Below are 20141 nucleotides of genomic sequence, written 5' to 3' on the forward strand. Positions count from 1 at the left end.
TTCAACTAATTTCACATAAAAACTGAAAGCTACCAAAGAAGTTATATGGCTTTAAATAGGTAAAAATGAAAAATGGCACTAATTACCCCAGCTTTCTCTCTGCTATAATTTACTAACATCTCACAGCGGCAGAGATTACACACAATGCTTTTACAATGAGTGGAGCCAATTGTGAACAAAACTTAATTAACATTTTTTGTAACTTTAAAATTCTTAACCGCGTTCATGGTAAGATTTACTAGGAGAAAATTTTGAATTAAAAAAATTCTGAATAGTTAAAGAATTTTAGGTGCAGTTTGAGTTGAAACCATCGATTGTCTCTACAGTGAATAATGATCATCATGAATTTGAACCATAAGTTTTCTCTGGAAACTTGTTTATAAAGTACGAAAAGCGTGAAGAAGTAGGTGTTTACCTGTAAATTTGGCATAGCCCTAGCAGCGATATCTAAAACTTCGGGTTGATATATATCTGCTGTTGTGATTGTGAATGATGTGACACTTGGTGGTACTACCTCTGCGAAAATTCACATGAAACACAATATTGTAGGAGATACAGGTTTGGTTCTAACAAAGAAGTCTTTGACATTGAATATATAACTCCCAAAAAGGTCTGTTGATAGTTTGCAAGTTAATAACTATTAGTATATCTCCCTTGTCAAATGCCTGTTAATAGAGAGACTTTTAGTATAGAGACTGTTAGTAAAGAGACTGTTAGAATAGAGACTGTTAATAGATAAGCATTGAAATGAAAAAAGTATTACTCGTTAACAGACACTGTGTTATTGTTCAACTATGAACCAAGTTAAATTCAACTATATGAGAGTTTCTATAATGCTGCCAAGTACATTTTCTTTCTTTAGAGCCACTTGGTTCTTTTAACCTACTTTTCAAAGTAAAAACGTATTCAGGTTATGAGTTGATGAGAACCAATAGAGAAAGGCTGTGGTTTCTATTAAGAGTAATGAATCAGTTTGGTTTTTATTGTCTCTCTGTATTCCTGTAGAAATATACTTATTTACTGAAGTTTATCTAAAAAAGGAATAAATACTAGTGTTATCAACTAGTAAGGTAGACTTTCGACTAATAAGTTAGACAATCATATGTTGGATAAGGTTAGAAGAAGTGAGCGATGTATTTTATGATCTATATAAAACAATGAAGGTATTCGTTTTAGGTTGCGGTGAAAGATAAGACAACTCTTAGTGAATACATTTGATCAGGTGTTTCATATCTGATGTCTGCGAATCAGCTATCTTATAGATCAGTGGTTCCCAACTGGTGGTTCATGAACCCCAAGGGTCCACAGCAGGTTTGGAGGGGGTCCACAGGCTGGTGTCAGTATTGGTTTTTTCTAGCTAGTTATTTACAGCTATTTTTGTCTTATTGTGGTTGGATCAATGATATAAAACCCTAAAAGGATAGGCGACGGCTATCATATTGGCGGGGTTTAATGATCGAGCTCTGTTGGGATTGTGCTAGCCTGGGTTTCGGGCTAATGCAACTCCCGCGGAGTGGTTGCGTCATCTTGTTAGGTTCATCATATGCATCAATCACTGGATAGTACCCGAATTCCAGTTAGTAGTACAAAAGAACTTCAAGTCGTAGTAAGACGTTCTGTTCTATTAACTGTTTTAATTAAGTTGACCTTTCGGAAACTTAAAACTGTAACAAGTTTAAAAGATCAAGAGAACAAAAACCTCCAATGTTAAACTATAACAAACCAAAAGTTAGGAGTAAATACCAGTGACCTTGACCCAATGTATAAATAGCCAGAGTACAAGTGTTACAGTAAGAATAATTATATAGAGATTATAAGTATTAAATATCTATCGGAAACCTTGAATATAGTGTACCTTTGTTATATCGCTTCTTTTAATCTAGCCAACAAACAATTACATTATAAGTTTGTGTCAATCATGTTGAAGCGGATATAAATAGACCTTTTCATAGCTGGTAAGGCATGCAGTTCTACCAAGTCATCTACATTACGTATACCAACCATGGCATCTAAGGAAAGTGACCCTAGATACCTCACCGACTGGGAGATGACTCTATACTGCTATGTACCATTTTAGGAAGAGTTACAGTGAGTAAAGAAAAAACTAGACTTCTCCAGCTGCTAAACTCACCCTAAAACAATTTTCAGAGGTAATGGCTGAGGTGTTGGACAAGGTAAAGAGAAATGATGGCCATCCGGTATAAAACAGCCGACCCTTTCCAGAGCCACCATCACCGAGGTTAGGTTTTGCACTTTTAATCATGTTTCACTAACTAGAGCAAAGAAAAGAAGTTGTTCTGTTTAAGAACTCAACTCATCATTTTGCTCTATTATTGAACAACTAGTTATTGCTGTTATTCAATAAAATGGTGCACACGCACGCGCGCAACATCTAAATATAAAATTGAAAAAGTACATTTCCTAACCAAAAGAATCACACGAATTTTAGGCACTTACATAATACTAGTAGAATCTACAGCTGCTCACTTACTACCATCCCATTTACCAACATTACAGTAGGATGTGAACTTATATAAACAGTGAATGTATGAAAAGCTAGAAAAGCTGAATTAAAACTGCTTGTTAAAGTTTAAACAACAGAAAGCTCATCTGATCAAGAAGTTAAACCTTACTGGCCAAATCAGAGAACCAAGTCTGTGGGAAGGATGCACATACTATCACTCTAGTTTGTTTACATTTTTCTCCTTTTCAAGGCTCTTGCTCCGAGAGTTAACATTCAATTATCTAACCCATACTATATGAGTTTCGTGATTTTCAAAATCATCAGATGAATCAATCTTGTAAATAGACTTTTTACGAGTTAGCTTGATAGTATTATTACTATTATTATAATGTAACAAGATTGTTAATTTTTGTTATTATTTTTTGTCTAACTTAACTAAAACAAAAACTTGTGTTCATGATAATTAGAAAGATTTATTCCATGAAGGCCTGTGTGTAGAAGGCCGTGGAATAAGGTTATTATAAGACTAAAAGACCCATTCGTTTTAGTTCCAGTATCGCTCAATCTAAAAATTGTCAGGTGGGAGATAAATCCCAATTGCACGGTTATATCATTTATACATTTAGCGATATCTATTTAAATGGTGGTGATTTTCAAAATGTCTACATTAAAAATTATTGGTTTACTAGTTTTGTTTGCTCATGAGATTTTGGCATTATGTATAATGGGGATGTTACTCTCACACTAGCAATATATTGAGTTATATAAACACTCTCAGATATACTTAAGTCCTAAAGTGAGTGTGACAAGCTAATGCAGGTGCTAAATTGTTTTATCACAAACAACAATGACTCAAAACTGTGAAAAGAGACGAAGTGCTAAAGTTGTTGGCAGACCTTTGAATAGGCAGACCTTTGAATAGGGAGACCTTTGAATAGGCAGACCTTGGAATAGGTAGGCCTTTGATTAGGCAGACAACTACAACATATAATCCTCCACATGTGTCTGAGTAGTAACTGTGGCTGAATATTTGAGGAGTTATTTACTCCCTTTCTTAAGTATCTTCATCTAAACTCCAACTGTATTGTATCCAGTCTATTGTATTCTGTAATCCAGCCCTAGTTCCTATTGTTTCTTGTATCATAATAAGTTGGAGTTGAGACTACAATTAAAGATTTAACATTCTCTCTATAATCCCCTAATTAAGTCTAGGAATGAACAATAACATGTAATTACTCTGTTACAAAACTCTCACCATGGAACTTACTCAGATTAGAAAACTTCTCCTCGTTAGTGTGTCACCATTTCTGCGCCAGTCGAGGGTCACTCACAGGTCATCTCATGGAGATGCTGTTGGAGGCGGAACTAAGTCTGATCCACCTATGACCAGCAGCCGTTTGATAGACTTTATGTTTATGAATTATTGCGAGGTCAGAGGTCATCGAGACAAAAGACGAAGGCGGGCTGTATGCTTATATGCTTTCCAACTGGCAGAAGACTTGAAGTTGGTTTCGGGACTTGTGTGAGTAACACACACCGAGTGAGAAGATGCTGCAACCCAACAACGAGAGCGAACTGCAATTCATCGGAAAATGCGAGATTGGAGTGAAAGTTGGTGAAGGCCGGCTGTCTCGTATACTTAACAAAAGTAATCCTAGTCAGCGTGTTGAGGTAAGCAATTTATAATCACCTGATCGTATCTCCATATTTTTGACAATTGATAGAATTTCCATATATCTGAGACTATATTGGAATATTCATTATAATACTTGTACCTATAAGCTCAATGAGTCTGATCTCACTCAACAGCTCAGTATATTGCTGTTATCTCTAGTAAACAATGTACCTGTATATGCATTGCTTATATACCTGTTATTTCTAGTAAACATTCTATATGTAGATGCATTGAGTACATAGCTGTGATTCCTAGCAAACATTTTACATGTAGATGCATTGTGTACATACCTGTTATTTCTAGTAAACAATGTACATGGAGATGCATCGTGTACATTGCTGTTATTTCTAGTAAACAATGTACATGTAGATGCATTGAGTACATAGCTGTTATTTCTAGTAAACAATCTACATGTAGATGCATTGAGTACATACCTGTTATTTCTAGTAAACAATGTACATGGAGATGCATTGTGTACATTGCTGTTAATTCTAGTAAACAATCTACATGTAGATGCATTGAGTACATAGCTGTGATTCCTAGCAAACATTTTACATGTAGATGCATTGTGTACATACCTGTTATTTCTAGTAAACAATGTACATGGAGATGCATCGTGTACATTGCTGTTATTTCTAGTAAACAATGTACATGTAGATGCATTGAGTACATAGCTGTTATTTCTAGTGAACAATCTACATGTAGATGCGTTGTGTACATAGCCGGTACTTCTAGTAAACAATCTACATGTAGATGCATTGAGTACATAGCTGTTATTTCAAGTAAACGATGTACATGTATATGCATTGTGTACATTGCTGTTCACTGTTTGGTGCAAGACTTTTGGTGATGTCAGTAGAGTTCTGATATTTTGTCACTTAATGTATTTCAAGAACTTTAAAAATTAGAATTCTTCCCTAAAATGAGACAGGGTTGCTGTATTGTAATCTTCATCAAGTCTATTAAAGTGCTAGCAAATCGAAAAAATCTATGCCGAAGCTGTGAATATTTGAGTAACTATATATTTAGACTGTAGTGTATACATAAAATACTTTAATATGGAAACATTGACAAAATGTTATATAAAAATAGATGAAGATATAGTAAAAATATTATATCTCAACCTGTGGCTTTTCTTAAATAACTTTTCTGATCAACATGCTAGTTCCATATATAAGGTAAAATTGTTAATGAGAATGTTCCTGGTAACACTCAAACCTTGTAATAATTATTCTGATAGACTTATATACTTGCCCCAGATATGACGAGGACAGCTGCCCAGGCAGCAATCTCTTCTTACATCATATACATCTATTTATACAATACATATAGTATAAATAGTAATATAATTATTAGAGATGCTAATTAGTTCACCTCTACTAACAAATAATAACTGTTCATAACCTTTGAGAATAATATTATAGTAACTGTTATACTTGAGTAAACTGCAGTAAATATTTTTGTAGTTTCCATGGAAGTTCCAGAGTTTTACGCCTGATCCAACACAAGGCGAAGAGACTCTTGGTGGTGAGTTACTAGTACCTTCTCTTCCTTTTCGATTTTGTCAAATGTTGACGTCCTTGGAGTTTCTCCTGTATGGGAACATGTTTTTGAGTTGGTCAAGTAATTAGAATAGAGACACAGACATAAACTGACTTAAGTTACTTTCAAATACCTCTCTTATCTGCCCTATGGACTAGTATTAACATGTTGACATCTCCAGATGATTGTTCATTCAGTTGGCTAATATTTAGTGGTGTTTTTCCCTTAGCATGTCTCAGACAGCATTATACCATAGCTCATGGTATTGCTTTCAAATTTTTAATGATAAAGCAAAAAGCTTCGGATTTGGACAACAAGAGAATTGATTGTCATTGATGTAAACGATTCATTATTAATACGATTTGGTGGACATTTTTCTACTGATATCTTGATATTATGAGTTAATAAAGATTCCAAAACTGTCAAAGTGGTGGTCAAATAGAGGTGGCATTCAAATAGACAGTAGCGCTCTATTCTTCAACCCTTCTCTCATAGTGGCAGTCAAATAGAGGTGGCGTTTTAATAAAGGTGGCGTTGATTTAGAGGTTTTAAGGTGCATATATACAGTACATATAGTATATATATAGTAATATCATTAGGAATGCTAATCAGTTCACCTCTACTAACAACAACTGTTGATAATGTTTGAGAATATAGTTATAGTTAAAATATGTGTTAAAACAATGTATTTCACCTGTTCTCAACATTTGTATTAAATGTATTTTTTTAAGCCATGCTATTGATGAAGACTGCTGGAGGTACTAAAAATTCACCAGTGATTACACCATCTCCTGAAGTACTAGAGGATGTCAGTACTGTCAATAGTACAGTACCCGAACCTATGACTACTACCTCCATTGCTAAAGAGCTGCAACCAAGTATAAATGACTCAAAGAGCACTTCTCTGAATGTTGACATCTGCGCTAACTCTGTCAGTTCATCTTACCTTGGCAGTAGTGGAAAACCTGCAGTGGCTGGTTTTTCAGATCTATCACAACAGACACATGCAAACCATTTGTCATCAATTAGATCTCAACTGTCCTCTTCAAGTTCTACCACATCATCGATGTCCTCATCTGACTGTATTTTATCAGCTCCACTTCAAACCAGGTCCTGGGCCAGTTTGTTCCCCGCCAGCAGCTCCTCCTCTGTCATAGCACCTGCTGACCCTCTGGGCATACAGAAAATTGCTACACTTGAAGACTCTTTCACCAATGAAATTGGAGGTAAGCTAATCACCAATCAAATTTGATTTCAGCACAACTGCATGATTTTTCAGTGACACTCTGTGTTCTCTTATTGACAGCTTTATTAGAAAAGTTGACTATCAACCCTGGGGCTGTTCCTCTGCAAGCCAGACAACTCATCAACAAGACCAATTGGTGTTATGTGAACTCTACTCTTCAGGCACTGCTCGCTTGCCCGCCATTCTACCACACTCTCAAGGCCATTCCTGCATATCCACCTCTCTCTAACATCTCTGCTAGACAATCTTCCATGCCAGTCGTTAATGCCATGTGAGTAACTCTACCGGAACTTTAACATGTAGATGTTTTTAACTCTTTCATGCATTTTTCTTGGATCATCGCTGACTAACATTTTAGCATCAAATTCTCTCATCGTCACCGTACAGTCATTTTTGTTTTCAGTTAAATACTAAATCATATTATCGAATCGTTGTAGTAATTTACAACTAACTTTGATTTACCGATTGTTTGACGTTTCATTTATTAAGTTCAAATTCAAAATATCTGATGATGATAATAACGAGAGCCAAAAAGGAATGACATTTTCAAACTCAGTCTGTTTTTGACATAAACTTCAGTTCTACTTTTGCAACACAAACATGTGTCTTCATTTTTGCAGGGTTGAGTTTGTGAATGCATTTGAGGTGATGCGGCCTGAGAAACAGATAAATCAGGCTAAGAAAATGTTTGGAGAGCCATTCGAGCCGAGCTCAGTCTACAATGTTCTCAAAGCAATGACAAACTCGAAAGCAATGTTCACCAGAGGTAAACAGGGAGATGCTGAGGAGTTCCTGACATGTCTCCTGAACAAGATGAATGAGGAAATGGTCACAGCTATCAACAAGTACAGAAAAGAACACAACTCCTCTGGTTAGTTAGTGTCTCATGAGTAGGATAGAGTCTAATAGGCACCTGTTGTTTGTTGCTGTTTTTATGTGGCAAGTTGGGCATTGTTGGGCAAGTTGGGCATTACTGTATGATGAGTGTTGTTAGGGTGTGGTTGATACATTGTTGTACACATCTGTTGTTGCTGTGGTGCTATTAAATGATGAGTGTGGTTAGTGTGAGGCTAGTATATTGTTCTGCAGACAGCTGTTGTTGTTGTGTTGTTTTTGTATGAAAGATGTGTTCTACAGACTACTGTTTCTGTCAGGTTGTGTTTTTGCTGACAACTGTTGCAAGTGTAAAGTTAGGTAGTTTTTTGTAGGATGAATTTGGTGGGGTAGAGTTTCTGTGTTGTTGGTTTAGAATTGCTAACATAAATAACTTTGAATTGCAGTTGCCAATGGTCGCGATCTTTTATTTGACAAGATGCCCACACCCATCTTAAATATATTTGGAGGTCAGCTCAAATCGTCTTTTCATGCTGGCAGCAAAGAATCGGTCACTTTAGAAAGGTTTTTCTCCGTCCCTTTAAATGTACAGGTAATTCATTTCAGACCTTTTTTCTAGGGTTTTGTAATTTCAAAAAATATTGTTACTCATTTAAATAGGGTTTTTATTGTTAATCTTCCTGGTATGATATAATCTTGTTAAGCATCTCACTGATTAGTAGAGTGTTTTCGCAGGCAGCTAATAATCTGCTGACCAAAGATCAGTCACAGTAAAATAATGAGAATTTGTAGTTATATGGTTAGTCTGTACTAACAACTTACTACAGTGTAAGATGGTTCTATTAAACCATTTATATTATATTTATAATATAAATTTATATATTATACACAGATACATCTGTATATATTTATATTTTATATTTATATAGTTGCGTAGCTATGGACTCGTTTTTACGAAATGGAGATACATTATTGCTACTATTCTGCTTTAAATTAACTGTTTGGATTGAAATCTGCTGTTGAAGTTAAATAGTAGCCAAATTTTAGAAGTTTTATTAATTAGTAACACGATTGCTTTGAAAGTGCTTTGCAAGTCTCTGTTGGTTAAGCTGCGTGGAGATGGTTCATGAATCAGGTGTTTCATTTAGTTCTGTGTGTCTTATGTATGCAGACAAACAAGACCGTGGAGGAAGCACTCCATGCCTTCATCAGCAAGGAATCAATAGATGACTATACATGCCCAGAAACTAAACAAGAGCTCAATGCGCACAGGAAACTTACATTCGAGCTCCTCCCACCTATACTGATTTTACATCTCAAGTGTTTCGTCTATGACAAATATGGCGGCCCTCAGAAAATCCTCCGTAAACTGAACTTTAAAGAGACTCTCGAGTTTGACAAAGGTTCGTGTTTTCTTTCGTCTTATAACGCAAGTTTTTTTATGGCCGAGACAAAAAATTAGTCAATTAAATTGCTCTCTCTGGTGCACAACAGATTTAGAGCTGCATCTTACACAACCTGATGTCAAAGTTAAATGTTCAAGTTTTCAATACACTAAGTTGTCAGCGCTGGACCTGTTATTTACAATCAGCTAAAAGTCAGTGATACATTTCTCTATGCTGCCCATGATGTATGTCTTTACCACCTTTACTTTTAGAGCTCTTGCCTAATTGTGGTTCAAAAGGTCAGAGGTCATACAAGCTCTTCGCAGGTAAGCCTCTTCTTGTCCCTGTTTTCATGGTAAACATGGAGATTCAAATCAAAGGAAACTATAGCTGAACTTTAGTTGAGATACAGATATTATTAATTTCTGTTTTATTTCTGTAAGTTTAAATAAAAAGTTTATTTAAATAATTTCATCTCATGTACCATTTGCAACCCAATTGAAGCACTTTAATAGTGTTGACTTTTGTATCAAGCTATCGGAGGTTATAGCGTTTTATTATACTTACAGTCGTGTATCACTCAGGAGCAAAGACAACCGGTGGTCACTATCATACAGATGTCTATCACACAGGAGTACAGAGTTGGGTGCGCTTTGATGATAATTCGACAAGTTTAATTGAAAAGAGTGAGGTATTCAAGTCAAAACATCTTTGCGTTCCGTATTTGCTCTACTACAGGCGCGCCGATAGCAAATAACACACAGGAGAGGTTTAAGAATTTACAAGGATACTATAACTATTATCTTTGTCTATTAGAGAGTCAGCGGGCAGCATCCACACAGTCTCAGTAATTATTAGTAAGAGACATTAATAGTTATTTTAGCCATCTTGGTATATGTATGAGTAGATTCTAGATCAGCTGCATGCCCAAATATGGTATCACTGACACTTTCATCCAGTCATTCATATTTATTTTTTCTGGATATTTTATCTTCTAAGAGACATTTTTGTACATTTTAGCTTTTTGGTATTTCTATGAGTAGACTCTAGATCAGCTGCGTGCTCAAACATGTTATCACTGACACTCTCATCTATTCATATTTTATTGTTTCATTATATTTATTATATTATTTTATGAATAATATTATATAAACTGTTGGAAGTTTAAATGAATACAATAAATTCTAAGAGTTGGTTGGTGAAGAACTTAAAACTGCTTGTATCATGCATCACAGTTATCATTTATCAACATGAAGACATGAGCTAGTAACAGAGTCTACTTCATACCATCAATATATATGTACTATATCTACAATATACTACTACAGTGTGTAACCACGATAGATATTCTGACCAGTGTAGAAGAAGTGGGTGTTGAATGTTGTAAGTTTTATTAAAATAGATTTACTCATCTTACTGTGCACACAAGCTATTGGTATATGTATAACATTCACGGTTATGCTACTTGCCTACAGAATAGGAGACCAAAGTTTCACAAAGGATGTTCTATCAGGATGCAATTGTTATAGCTGAGTCTAAAATATTAATTAGATAACGGGATAAACCGTAAAATGATTGCATTTCCTGCTTCCTCACATTTATTTAAAACTGTTATTGAAATTAACCTAAAATTAAGATTTGTTTACTCTTGTTAAAATAATGAAAATTATTTCTAATTTTATTCCTGGTTGAAAGGAATCAGTTACATAGTTTTAATCTATGCCAAGGTCCACCAAAAGACAACCTGTAAAATTGACCCAACAAATTAACAGTTGTAATCTTGCACGTGCTTGTAGAGAGAATGTAGAATGGTGTTTTATATTGAAGTATTAAAAATTCGGCACCGCAATATGTCTGAAGCCTTAGTACCTGTAATGCTGACTAACACCAACCCTCCCACAATACACAATAATTTTATTAAACTGAGTCATATGCTAGTACTGACAGCAAATGAAAGTCGGATTGATATTAAGTACTTTTTGCTAACATTTCATTATTTTATCACTTTATATTTTACTCTAAATAATGTAAACTATAAAAATAATAATATCAAATAATTAATAATCTTATATATTTTTATAGTAATAGTTTATACTATCAGAGTAAATAAATTGATGCATGACATTTTAAATTTGAGTAACATTGCCTTTCTATTCATATATTCAGAGTATCTGCGTTGCTGTAGAAATGTATTAATTTGATTATTGAATGTAACAGTAAGCCTCCACCAGGCTTGATGCTGTTATACATTCGAGTGCAAAAATACTTAATAAAATTTTAAGAATAAACAATAAATACTAATTGGAATAATAGAATAGTTTTGTTACATAATTTTAGTTTTAAAATACGAAAATTAACTAATCACTGAGCAGACAGATTAAAATCATTAATAAGTCACTTTCTCTTTGAAAGTGAAACTAAAGTGTAACAAAAGGAGTTGTATAAAGTGAAAAGCACATTTGACCTTGTCTCTTTAGCAAACTATCTTATCTTGTCACAGTCCTGTCTCATCACAGTCTTGTAAGGCAACATAAGTAGTTCTCTCACTGTCATGGCAATGATGACAAACTCAGCAGGTGCCCGGATAGTGTAGGCTGTATACCTAGGGTAGGTGCACAGTAGTTAATACAGTAGGTGCTCTCTGATTCACATTTACTCTTTAAGCGAAGAAATGGCCAGAGGTCCTATATACTCTTGATAATGTCTTGCATACGCCCCCATCACAATATGTGCATAAAGAACTAGTAGAGTCACAAGCTAAACATCTCAGCAATCAGCCAGCATCTATGAAATAGTAATTTATATATGACAAAGTAACAACATATTATTATGTGTTCGACCATTAGCTGGGTACTTTGACACAAGCCATTATGTACTGGCTTAAGGAAAATGGTGGCTGTCTGGGAAAGTTCTAACACTGTCTCGGTCTGACTGCAGCAAAGCTAGACAATAAAGTTTAACATGGTAGACATCTAAAGTGTATCAAGACTGAATAGCGAGTCTTTGTATCCATGTCTATTGTACAGGTAAATTAGTAGAGAAGGAAGTGAGTGTTCCTCATACAGTAAATATGTTGTTATTATTATACACAGCATACTTTGAATAAATAAAAACTTGACATGTAATATTAGCTCATATGTTCCAGAAGTATTGAATGTATTTGTTAGCATTCCCTATAAATCATGTTTTAAGCACTCTCATGGTAGGTAATGCTATGATTATTCACTGATTAGAGCACCTGCTGTAGAGTGTAATTATTCGACAGGCTTCATGTTAAATTTCTCCAATTTATCAGAGGTAGTGAGTGGAAGGGCAAAAACCACATAAGAAATAACCTTCAACTGTCAACTTATATGAGTGCATGTGTACTTGTAACAGATACTTATAGACTGTCTATAGTTAAGATACCATTATTATTATTATTATTATTATTATCAATGGCTTTATTTAAAGTGCTTGTTTTGTCTACCACAAAATAGCAGAACAGCCTGTTTGTATTATTTGTACGGATGTAATTGTAGTGAGATAAAGAAGATAACTCCAAATTGCTTTGAAATGTTTTTCTCCTTTTTAAACAGCATTTTCAGGCCTTGAATGGGTCAAGAGATTCATATACGTATTCCATTTACAAACAATAAATGTAGTTTTGTTATGAGAGCCATGAGTTTAAGAATAGTTAATATATTGAACAGAGTATTTTGAAGTATAAACCAGCAGTGAAAGTCTTCTAGTATAATGTACATGTACAAAGTATTGTGAGGGGTAACAGCATGACACATGCGCTGTTTTTCACAAATGATAACTTGAAAAATTAAGCGCGCATTCTATTTACTGTAATTTATATCTGTAACTTACATTGGCTGAGCTCAAAAGTTATAGTAAGTAATCCAACCATTTTGGATTGTAAAGGATGAACCTCCCACATCTCCACCTCAACCTCTCCTTCTCATCTAGACCACAGTCTGCAGTAATGATTATTAGACAGAATACTTTTTACTAATCGCTGTGTCAAACAGGACTTGATATGAAATTCATTCCTGTCTATTTGGCTCACTAGGCTCTCTGTACTTATATAGTACTTTTAAACAATTCAACTATATCACATGTAAATGCAGACTGAGGTAAAACTGGGTACAACCTGCAACACAGTGAAAGACTAAGCTCAAACTAATCCTGTCTATTTGGCTGGTATAAAGTCATCACATGTTGTAATCCGCGCGAACTATATTTTACATATTTGTGTGGCCAATACTGCTAAACTCATTATCCTGTACTATCTTGTATAGCTAGTGTCTTATCCTGTATTATCCTTTATAGCTAGTCTATTATCCTGTATTATCCTGTATAGCTAGTCTATTATCCTGTATTATCCTGTATAGCTAGTCTGTTATCCTGTATTATCCTCTATAGCTAGTCTATTATCTATCCTGTATTATCCTGTATATCTAGTCTATTATCCTGTATTATCCTGTATAGCTAGTCTATTATCCTGTATTATCCTGTATAGCTAGTCTATTATCCTGTATAGCTAGTGTCTTATCCTGTATTATCCTCTATAGCTAGTCTATTATCCTGAATTATCCTGTATAGCTAGTCTATTATCCTGTATTATCCTGTATAGCTAGCCTATTACCCTGTATTATCCTGTATAGCTAGTCTATTATCCTGTATTATCCTATATAGCTAGTTTATTATCCTGTATTATTCTGTATAGCTAGTCTATTATCCTGTATTATCCTGTATAGCTAGTCTATTATCCTATATTATCCTATATAGCTAGTCTTTAGCTACCCTGTATTATCCTCTATAGCTAGTCTATTACCCTGTATTATCCTGTATAGCTAGTCTATTATCCTGTATTATCCTCTATAGCTAGCCTATTACCCTGTATTATCTTGTATAGCTAGTCTATTATCCTGTATTATCCTATATAGCTAGTTTATTATCCTGTATTATTCTGTATAGCTAGTCTATTATCCTGTATTATCCTTTATATCTGTTACTACTTTGAGTTTTGTTGTTGTGTAGTCAGTCAAACATATACACATACACATCGTCAACTCTCACCTGTCCCATATATTACAATGACTAATACATACTGCAAACAATTTAACATAGACTTTCGAGACTCTCTGTACTCATATAGTAGCTTTAAACAATTCAATTATATCACGTGTAAGTGCAGACCAAGGTAAAACTATGGTACAACCTGCAACTAAGTGACAGATTGAATCCCACCCAAAACTTTGAATCTCTCCCTAAGAATGACAGCGTAAACAAGTGCATCTAGCTTTATTGATAATTGTTGATTCAATGGTTGTCAGCAGCTGTTTTTCAACAAAAACAACACAATTTAAAATAAAAATAGGATAACTCTATCATATTAATGTAAGGTAGCTCAAAATAAACATAGTTTTACCGATAAGTTAATTAAAAATGTATAAAACAACATTCTATATTTATTGTAAGTAAGATAACTAACACTAGTATATAGGAATGTCAGAGAGAAGGAATAATACTCTAATATGGGTGTCAAACATTTAAAGAGTTACTCTGGGTGAAAGTGTTTTTATATTCAGATTGTTAATGCTATAGATGTTCAATTATTAATACAATATTTGAGTCTAACTGAAAGCAGTTTGATAAATTAGACTAAGGTTCTATGGGTAATGAGGGTGCTACCATAACAACCCTACAGCACTACATAACCAGCTGCTATAAATGAGAATATAAACATGCTTTTCAATCTGTCACTCAGGTTTGTAGACCGAATAGTGTTAGCTGTTAGAGCATAGCAGAGCTTGGATTGTCCTCTCTTCGAAAGCACTACTATTTGTTGTGTATCCATCTATCCATCTATCCATCTATCCATCTATCCATCTATCCATCCATCCATCCATCCATCTATCCATCTATCCATCTATCCATCCATCCGTTTATCCGTCTATCCGTCTATCCGTCTATCCATCCATCTATCCATCTATCCATCTACCCATCTATCCATCCACCCATCCATCCATCCATCTATCCATCTATCCATCCGTTTATCCGTCTATCCGTCTATCCATCTATCCATCTATTCATCTATCCATCCATTCATTTATCCGTCCATCCGTCTATCCGTCTATCCGTCTATCCGTCTATCCCTCTATCCATCTATCCGTCTATCCGTCTATCTATCTATCTATCCATCTATCCATCTATCCATCTATCCATCTATCCATCCATCCATCCACCCATCCACCCATCCATCCATCTATCCATCTATCCATCTATCCATCTATCCATCTATCCATCTATCTATCTATCTATCCATCTATCCATCTATCCATCCATCTATCCATCTATCCATCTACCCATCTATCCATCTATCCATCCATCCATCCATCCATCCACCCATCCATCCATCCATCTATCCATCTATCCATCTATCCATCTATCCATCTATCCATCTATCCATCTATCCATCTATCCATCTATCCATCTATCCATCTATCCATCTATCCATCTATCCATCTATCCATCTATCCATCCGTCCATCCGTTCATCCGTTCATCCGTCTATCCGTCTATCCGTCTATCCATCTATTCATCTATCCATCCATCCGTTTATCCGTCTATCCATCTATCCATCTATCCATCGTATCTATATATACAAATATAAGTGTTTGTTTGCTTATCTGTCGAGTTTATAACTATTAGTGGTAGTAGTAAGTTACTAGCTGAAGTTAACCAAATTATTTGGGTGAAGAAACTTAGCCTCAGGCAACCACATTACCTGTCCCTGTTTATAAGCTGCTTCAGATCTTGAACGAATGTGTAGTATAAGTAAGAAATAGTTTTGAACATTCTGCTTTAGATATGCCTTAGAATATTTTAATTATGCATTGGCTGGACGCGCACAGGAATAAACAAACACCTTTAATTAAAAATTAGAATGGTTAATTTTATATACATATATGTTGTCTGAAAATAAATTTTCTATCCTGAAACTTTTTTATTACAAACGCAACTCAAGGCATTCACCTAGTACATCGAAATTGTTCAGTATACTAGTTACTCACGAAATATGCACAACTCAAGATCTGGTCTACCATCAGATAGACATTGGTTACAAAGAGGCTCGATGTCTTTTATCTTTGAACCATCTTTATCAAGAATCTCTACTCCGGCCACATCCAGGTGCTTCAGCTTAGATAAAGCATCAATAAGGTTGACCAGTTCTAGAATAATCCGTGAAATTCTCTCAAAACATTATGAATACCTAGTGACATGTTCTAGTTAATGTACTTTATGTCTCTGTTGAGAGAGATTACCATTGTGATAACTCACTTTGAACAAGGGCTTCCTTGTACCCTTTTCAACTCACTTATGTTCTTCCTTTTTAAAGACAATATACTTCTAGATTGTTCTGAAGCACTATATATATTTGTCTCAACAGTTCTGAATATAAATGCTAGAAACTGGAGGAAGCACTGACCATGTTCATTAACACTTCCTGTTCCTCTCATGCTCAGCTTCTCTAGCTCCGTGAACTTTACAAGTTCCTCCATCATTCCTGGCTGAAGGAAACAAAGCAGTCCTAGTTAGGGATCCTTGTGCTAAAGATACCCCGACTATCAGCAACTATGACAGACTATATAACTAGTACTTAGTACAGACCATATGACTAGTACTTAGTACAGACTATATGACTAGTACTTAGTACAAACTATATGACTATTACTTAGTACAGATTATATAAATAGTACTTCGTACCGACTATATAACTAGTACTTAGTACAGACTATACAACTAGTACTTAGTACAGAGTATATAACTAGTACTTGGTACAGACTATATAACTAGTACTTAGTACAAACTGTATGACTAGTACTTAATACAGACTATATGACTAGTACTTAGTACATACTATATGACGAGTACTTAGTACAGACTATCTGACTAGTACATAGTACAGACTATATGACTAGTACTTAGTACAGACTATATAACTAGTAATTAGTACAGACTATATAACTAGTATTTAGTACAGACTATATAACTAGTACTTACTACAGACGATATGACTAGTACTTAGTACAGACTATATGACTAGTACTTAGTACAACCTATATGACTAGTACTTAGTACAACCTATATGACTAGTACTTAGTACATACCACATAACTGTTACTTAGTACAGACTATATGACTAGTACTTAGTACAGACTATATAACTAGTACTCAGTACAGACTATATGACTAGTACTTACTACATACTATATAACTATTACTTAGTACAGACTATATAACTAGTACTTAGTACAGACTATATAACTAGTACTTAGTACAGACTATATGATTACTACTTAGTACAGACTATATGACTAGTACTTAGTACAGACTATAATTATATTAACTATTACTTAGTACAGACTGTATGACAGAAATTTTTAAGTTGCATAATCCAGCACACACACTTACGAGAATCGTGTAGTTTATATCCAGGTGTGTGAGTCCGGGCCAGTTACGAAACAACAGGCGACGGAGAGAAGCATGACGTTGGTCATTACGAAATAGTTGTAGCTTCCTGAAAGTTAAATTATGGCATCTGCTGATGTCTGATTGTTTTCTTAAAGTATACATGGAAATAAATTACAAAGTCTTATTTCTCATGATGTGTAACATAACAAACTTAGGCAGTCTGTAGCAATAAGGGTGGCATATATGAACCAACGTACTGCTCAAACAAACATGGCTCTCCTAGTTTTAAGGCTAAGTTACACCGCTTACACATTTCTGAACAGAAAATCAATTCAAGTTACAATAACAAAACTACAGAGTAAATTAACTTTATAAGTTTACAAAGAAATTCCATAGATTGTACTTCTATCTTTATAGATATAATCTATTTCCAGAAGTGAGTGACCAGCCACTATATACTTGCTCTCCATTTGTTTACTCAAGTTTGTAGAACAAGTCTTTTGTCTGTAAAGTTTGTATGTTTAAGGAGAAGGTAAATATATAGTCCATTTTGAAATCATGTTCAGTGCGTTCCTAAGTAACCTTGAGATAGCTAGCTAAACATTTAAATTTATGGCTTTCCTTTATGCTAGTCACATTACATTAATCTAAATACGTTATGTTACGTTACGTTAATACGCAACTTACATGTATTATTTGTTTTACAAATGGGAATCAGGACTCCATTTAATTGAACCTTTAATCACTCCATTTAATTGAACAAAAGTTGACACGCTTTTGAAACTCTGACACTAGGTTTGTAAAATCTCTACACAGTAAGTTGTCATGTACCATTTCGAATTCATGATTTCAACTTATTTTTGCACACACAAAATTTGGAATTATTTTAGAATCATAAATGTAAATTTGAATTTATGATTAGAACTTGTTCTACACCACACACAAGTGCTGCCTCATTGGAGAGATGAGTCATTAGATGACTCAATACTAGTGACACATAAAAACACTGAGCTCTAAGGGAAGTCGTGAAAAATAGCAAATCCTTACTTTATCTTGGTGCAGTTGAGGAGCATGTTTTCTCTCCCAAGTTTACAATGTACTAGCTCTTTGCATATTGATAGTTCTTCCTACGAAGAGATCAGTTTATATGATCTTTGGTTGTACTACACTGTAGCCGCTACATGATACAAGCACCGTGATATCACGCATACAGCAGTAGGTTTGTGAGAGCAAATCTATGCAGAATAGAACTTATGCAGAAATAAGTTTACAGCAAAAGGGAAAATTATTTTCGATAAGGGATTTAGTAATAAAAAATATTGAACACAAATAAAGGAGTTGCTTTTTTCAGAAAAACTTCATGTGAAAATTTAGACGCTGTACTTCTCAATGTATGTCATAGTATAAAGGTCAATTGGATGTTGTATTAAAAGCAATTATTATTAAAAATCTTTATTTTTATGATACTTACTTCAGAAATAAAAGGTAAATACCAATTTTGCTGAGACAAAACAGAAAAATGTTTTTATTTACCAGATTAGGAGCTCCAGAGAAGTCAATGAGAGCTCTGGGAGCGCCTGAAATCAGATTGAGACCAACAGGAGCTGAAGGATAAACGAATATACAGGAATACAGAGTAGAGCAGAGGTGGTAGACTAACATGTTCCTAGCCAGTACCCTTGGTAGTCTAACATGTTCTTAGACAGTACCCTTGATAGACTAACATGAGGCTAGTCAGTATCCTTGGTAGACTAGTGTGTTCTTAGTCAGTACCCTTGGTAGACTAACATGTCTTTAGTCAGTACCCTTGGTAGACTAACCTGTTCCTAGTCAGTACCCTTGGTATACTAACATGTTCCTAGTCAGTACCCTTGGTATACTAAAATGTTCCTAGTCAGTACCCTTGGTAGTCTAACATGTTCCTAGTCAGTACCCTTGGTAGACCAACATGTTCCCAGTCAGTACCCTTGGTAGACTAACATGTTCCTAATCAGCAACCTTGGTAGACTAATGTCCTATTTTCATGCATATATAAATAATATCAACAAGTACTATAACGTCAGATCATAGACTGTAAAGGGCATTAGCGCAAATGATAGCATAAGTTCCTTACCGTGAGGAAAATATCCGTTAAAGACAAATTTCTTCAAATGAGGGCAGTTGATGGCAACATCGACAATTCCCCTGAAGGTTTGACACCAAGAAAATTCTTTTAAATTTGATCCGATTTGGTCGATCAGCGATGGCACAACGTCAGGCTAAAATAAACCAGCATTTATACCGCATAATTTTATACGTAATGTTTTTATTCAAGACTGCTCAATGTAAAACTAACAATTGACATAAAAATGAAGATATATTAAACATCGAGTGTATAATCTGGGTCAACACTTTCGTTAGATGTGATGCTTATATTTAGTTTCACTAGCCTTATACCAAAGATAGCGACATAAGCTATTAATAGACATTTGTTATCATCTCCCCTTGCTTATTGCTGACTGCACTTTATGTAACATGAGCTATTACTAGA

The 20141-nt window shown here is 34.8% G+C and overlaps 1 protein-coding gene across 2 annotated transcripts in view; it reads right to left on the reverse strand.

Moving 5' to 3' along the window:
• LOC137390056 (F-box/LRR-repeat protein 7-like) overlaps positions 1–20141 on the reverse strand; it is a 42344-nt gene that overhangs the window by 14668 nt on the left and 7535 nt on the right. For both annotated transcript variants that reach the window (XM_068076300.1, XM_068076299.1), the window contains exons 9-14: positions 19725–19869; positions 19145–19188; positions 18659–18738; positions 17612–17717; positions 16626–16707; positions 16210–16368 (exon numbers count right to left, since the gene is read on the reverse strand). In XM_068076300.1, the coding sequence (XP_067932401.1) occupies positions 16210–16368; positions 16626–16707; positions 17612–17717; positions 18659–18738; positions 19145–19188; positions 19725–19869 (616 nt within the window). The remainder of the gene's footprint in view (positions 1–16209; positions 16369–16625; positions 16708–17611; positions 17718–18658; positions 18739–19144; positions 19189–19724; positions 19870–20141) is intronic.

Source organism: Watersipora subatra, chromosome 3 (assembly GCF_963576615.1).
Source record: "Watersipora subatra chromosome 3, tzWatSuba1.1, whole genome shotgun sequence".
Classification (NCBI taxonomy): domain Eukaryota; kingdom Metazoa; phylum Bryozoa; class Gymnolaemata; order Cheilostomatida; family Watersiporidae; genus Watersipora; species Watersipora subatra.